At 31.2% G+C, this 6,000-nt stretch overlaps 1 protein-coding gene across 2 annotated transcripts in view; it reads right to left on the reverse strand.

Annotated features, from left to right (window-relative positions):
* The window catches only part of LOC127733127 (calpain-9-like), a 44,455-nt gene extending 38,678 nt beyond the window's left edge, over window positions 1-5,777 (reverse strand). The window contains exon 1 of one of the 2 annotated variants that reach the window (XM_052242437.1): window positions 5,335-5,777. In XM_052242437.1, the coding sequence (XP_052098397.1) occupies window positions 5,335-5,511 (177 nt within the window). In that variant the 5' untranslated portion in view covers window positions 5,512-5,777. The remainder of the gene's footprint in view (window positions 1-5,334) is intronic. The other variant, XM_052242438.1, reaches the window with a different exon arrangement.
* Between the last annotated feature and the right edge of the window lie 223 nt (window positions 5,778-6,000).

Raw genomic sequence — 6,000 nt, forward strand, 5'->3', positions numbered from 1 at the left:
AATCACTATTTAGTGTAGTAAAATTTGTACCGTTAATGTTATCGCAAGGGTAACATATACTTAAACCTTAAAAAGCAATCAGATCAAAAATTAAAATAAAAGGTGCACAATTACAATTTAAATGAAAATATTCTGTAGTTTTGTTCCAATGACACAATTAAATCATATGATAGGTTCAAATCCCTCCCACTATGAGGAAATAGCAAATCTACACCGCTACGACAAACTACAAAAATATCTGACCAGGAATAAAATCGGAAATGCATGTGATATGAAGTAACTTTGTCCAGTTTCGTTCCATTTCAATGTAATTTTAAAAGATATTTTAAATTCTAAAAGATTTTGTGTTGACATAGGGACTAAGTTCACAAAACACGGAGATGTAAGCATACCCCAATTATACAGCATTCAAAATTTACAAAAACCTTTAGAGGTCAACACACGGTCTAGCAATATGGACATTAATTATAAAAGCTTTTAATTATATTAATGATTATAGGAAATAATTTTAGAGAAAACACAGTTACATGAATTTCTAGTCTAGAATTTTTTTTCATATTTAAATTGACGAGAAACGGAAAACAAACGTACATGTACATAATTTTTTTCATATATTGGATAGTGGGTTGGGAAGTTATTTCATCAAATACTTAACTCAACTTTAGTCTGGGAAACTTGGTCTATTTATTAATATACTAAGTAATTGGCCTTAGGAATACCTTTCAATTACTGCGAGAATTGGAACTCTTATATCGGTTCTTTATGTGGCTTTTGTCATTTTGTATCCTGTTTTTCTTCGGCTTATCGTCTTTGCTTGTTCCATTACTACATGACATGTGCATCTATTATTAAAATATTCTTCAGGTCGAAAAAACTCAGGGAAGAAAAAATAATAAACAAGTTTAAACGTTTGAGCAACAAGACCAATAAGAAAAAAACTGAAAAACTAAATTGCTCGACAAAGCGGAAACTAATTTTGACATGGAAATAAGTTTCATTTATGTAAACAATTTTTAAATATTAAAAGTAAACATATATAACGTTAATTATGCAACTTTGGAGACACACTTATAAATATGATCATAGACTACTGAAATCCGTTGGTGGACCACCACCTATAGTAGAAATAGTAAAGAAAATCAGAGAGAAACCAGACATGTCCAGTATACCGAAGGTTTAAGAAATCCGAAGCACCGATTCTTAAAACAAAAAAACATATTATAAATAATTATAAGACTAAATATGCAATTGTACAAACAATTCAAATTAAAAAATATTAAACATTTCTCCTCGATCAATCTTTATTATTTTGTTGTTAACAACGTAAATACACAGTTTTGTCACATTTTTATTTTTCGACCGATTTTTATTCTTGTTTAGTTGTTACCAACGCACATATTCAGTTTGCGGTAACATTTTCAACAAATTTTAATTGTTGTTAAGTTGTTACCAACGCAATTATTCAGTGTGTGGTCATCAACCGTTAATATTCGATCTGAAATAAACAGTAAACTTGTAAACGGTAAACAAAAGTAATTTTCATCCTTTCAAAAGATTATCCAACACTGTTAGAAAGGGTTTACCGGTGGATGTCGAACCGTTACAATAAAGGTTATTTTAAGGAAAGTTTATTCAACCTAGTATTGAAATAACATTGAAGTATCAATAGATATAAATAATAAATGATTGAAATATTATATTTGAAACACCATTGTTTTAGAATCGATGTATACGAAAATACTATTTTGATGCTATTTAGCATTTACTATAAACCAGTAAAAGTCAGAATGGACAGTATTTGTACTCTGTACTGATTCTTACTCAACCATCCTGAATAAGTCTGAATTTACTGGAAATTACTTAATCCCAATCTTAATCATATTCGACTGTACTGATCTGTAGTAGACCCTAATCTAGACCATACTTAAAAGTCTGAACTAGTACTTGACCAGTTTGAAATAGTCTTAAATAAAGGCAACAGTAGTATACCGCTGTTCGAAACTCATAAATCGATAGAGATAAAAACAAATCCGGGTTACAAACTAAAACTGAGGGAAACGCATCAAATATAAGAGGAGAACAACGACACAACAAAAACACAACATTAAAATGTAACACACACAGAAACGAACTATAATATAACAATGGCCATTTTCCTGACTTGGTACAGGACATTTTAAGAAAAAAATGGTGGGTTGAACCTGGTTTTGTGGCATGCCAAACCTCCCGCTTTTATGGCAACGTCAAACACAACACCAAAACGACAACATCACGTGACAGGACCACAATACAAATAAATGGGAGAACATATAGGACAAAGAAACACACGAATAATAGCTAACAAAAGGTACTAGGCTTAAAATTCAATACGCCAGACGTGCGTCTCGTCCACACAAGACCAACCAGTGACGCTCAGATGAAAAAAAGTTTGAAAGCCAAAACAAGTACAAAGCTGAAGAGCACCGAGGACCAAAACTTCCTGACCTGTACTTAACCCGTTCTCAATCTGTTTTCAATGTCTGAATCATACACGACCAAAGGTCTGAACTGTACTCGACCAATTCTTAATCATACTCGACCAGTTTATTTCTATTTTTATTAATCTTGATTTTGTGACTGACTATATTTTCAAACTATTAGACGATATTTCTTGTCAGTTTTAAATAAATGCAATTAAGACTTGCATTGTTTACGTTTATGATGAATACATTACCATTCAGAACTATAAAAAAAAGATTAAATTATACACAAATACAAGCATATACTACGGCCATCAAAATGACCATGCAAACAACTTTTAAAGTTAACATTCAGAATGATCGACTAAGAATCAGTACATTTGAGTACGCACACTGCCCGTTTCGGGTTTTTACTGGCTTGTAGTGATTTACTTTGAAAGGTGACTTTGACTGCGCTAATTTACAGAATAAGATATTGTGTGAGTGTAGTCTTATAATGGTAATAATTTTTCGATTTCTTTCGAAAAAAAAAAATTTTGTCCAATGGCGATTTAGCATTTGCTTTCATATTCTAATTAAGATTTTCACACTGAATGAAATTCGATACAAAAATATCATAACTATTATGCTAAAATATAAAGAGTATAACCCAATTTAAAAATAATACAAAGTCAAAATGGACATTTCATATCCTTTTAATATGCTCATGAATGTTAAGGTCCGATGTGTAATTGGGGAGGAGATAGTTTTAAATGCAACGAATGATTGTCGCGTTGTATTTCGGAGACAATTAAATGTATTATGGATACTGTTTATTTGATAAAATAAATATCTACAGGTTGAATATATTTTTCCCTACTTAATTCCTGATTTACACCAATTCATTCCATTTTCTTTTTTTTTATTATTTGATATGCTATGTTACATACAATCATATCTTTCTTTACTGAACAATCTGAACAATCATTCGTGTCTCAAGTATTAAATTGAATTTAGAGGATACCATCTACCTCTAAGTCTTGTTTGGTTGTTGTATATGTATCATTTACTTTTGCCCTACACATCCTTTTATTTTCTATTTTATTAGAATTGCTAATAGCGTATACCAATAGTATAACTAATATAAATTCTTGACTTTAAATTCATAACTCTTTACTTTTTGAAAAATAAAACAGTTCACTACTTGCATACATGTTTTGAACAGCTGAACATTATACATTTGTGTTTTCCCTGGTTGTTCACAAATATAGCACAACAAGGATGATATGTTATAGATAATGCATATTTTAAGGTTTTTCTTGTCGTAGAACACCCCGAGGTGTGTTCTACGACAAGAAAAACCTTAAAATATGCATTATCTGACTTATATACCGTCAAAAAAATATTGTTTTTTATAAAGATTTGCAAAATTTAGCATCCTATTTTACCGACCACACTAAAGTGGGATATTCCTTTCTCTTGCGTTCAGGTTTTAATACGCCCTACGGCTCATTTGGAATGTGAAATAAAACTCACTAATTAATCTAGATATAAACCTTAGAAATTATTATTATCCATACACAATAAAAATATTACTGTAACTGCATGAAGTAAGACACAAATGGATTGTTACCATCTGATAACGGTGTATGAAAAATACAAGACACTTTGTAAGTAATTTATTGTACCAACTTAGTTTATGGAAAGGGGGAGGTGCTATGTTTTTTTTTTTTGCCAATTTGTAATGACATTTTATCGCGGAAAAGTGATTATTTTTTCAATAATCAGGATATAATTATATACCCTCCCCCCCCCCCCCCCCACCCGACCTCATTGTGAGGTACGTGAATGTTATTCAATAGAATATAAGAATATTTTATTAGTTAATCATTCGATAGAGTAAAAGGTATACATAAATGTTAAAAAGTTAAGAAGTGACACGAAGGGGGCACGAAATCGTGATACATGTACATGTTACACGAAAACGAATATCAATACATGCTGTTCGGTGTGAGCCAAGGCTCCGTGTTGAAAACCGTACTTTGACCTATAATGGTTTACTTTTATAAATTTTGACTTGGATGGAGAGTTGTCTCATTGGCACTCATACCACATCTTCTTGTATCTATGTAGGTCACAGTATGATTTCCTATTCAGTGTGTATCGTCCTGAACATGCATGAAATATTTGCCACTGGACGTTAAGTAACCATCAATCAATCAACCTATTCAGTGTGAATCAATAAGATTTTCGAAATCTTACACACAAATATGATAAATCTGGCTTTATTTTAAAGTGCTATGAAAGTTTTACATTAAAATTTATCTCGCATATATGATAATGTCTCTGTATTGTAGCGTTAAATTAACAAAACTTTCACATTATTTGTTTCTAAAATTAAAATTCGGGCAATGACGATTTTTTTTACACCTATCATAGATTGAACTTTAAAAAATAAATTACCAAATCGGCAACAGAAACTATCAGACAAATATAATTTTGAAGTAAATTATAATTTGCATTTTTATCAAGGAAAATAATGACCTCACACAGGTCATTATTTTATGCCTTTGAGCATATTTCATTGAAACATGGTATCGTCCGGGTTGATTCTTCGAAAGAATGACCTATCGTTCTGAAAGAAAATAACTCCATATAGGTATATAAGTTTAAATCAAAAGAAATTTGTTATTATAATTACGAGTTTATACTGCTTTCTGTAGTTGTAGAAGACTTTTACTTCTTTATTATAAGAACACTTGCTTAATGTATTATAATTCTGATATTGAAATGTTCGAATTCTTATTCAAACCAAACAAAAACTGCTCCCGATTTAAAGTTTACTAGTGTACTATAAAATTATTACCTTATACACTACAATAAATGATGTACTTACTCCCGCCCCTCCTCCGATGCCCCCTGCCTTGACCACACTTGTCCAGTTCCGTGGTGTTAGCTTGTCCTTTCGGACTTCTGTTTGTTCAGATGAGTTGTCAGTCGTTGCAATTTTAGGTTTTATAACATCGTGGGTTTTTCTTGAACTAATGGTAATTGTGCATCCCATTTGAGGCATAAGTCATATTTCCCTACGGCATAATTTTTTAATATGTATTCCAGTGTGTCATTTTAATCAAATTCCGCTTTATTTATGTCGATTTAATTTTCCAAATTATGAATTTACTCTCTTTTGTGGAATTGAACATTCTTTATGTTTGTATATACTACTTGAGAGTCAAAATCCTATAACAAAATGAGAGTTTACTATACTTCACTATCCGTTAGCATGTATTGATAATACCCTGAACAAATACGCTTAATAAAAACAAACTACCTAAACTAAATGAAATCAACATCATCAACACCACGTGGTTACGTTTCAGCAGGTATTGCAGGCGGACCAATCAATACCAATTTTACCTGAGTTAAAAATGCTTTTAGTTGTCTCCCCTAACAAAAAGAAAAAAAAGTATTGTAATTTAACCAAATATCTGATTGTTTCATCAATCAATATAAGGATCCCGTGTCTATGAAATTTTGCCTTTTATAGCATTGGATCGATACA

The sequence above is a fragment of the Mytilus californianus genome, unplaced genomic scaffold (genome assembly GCF_021869535.1).
Source record: "Mytilus californianus isolate M0D057914Y unplaced genomic scaffold, xbMytCali1.0.p SCAF_3, whole genome shotgun sequence".
NCBI lineage: Eukaryota > Metazoa > Mollusca > Bivalvia > Mytilida > Mytilidae > Mytilus > Mytilus californianus.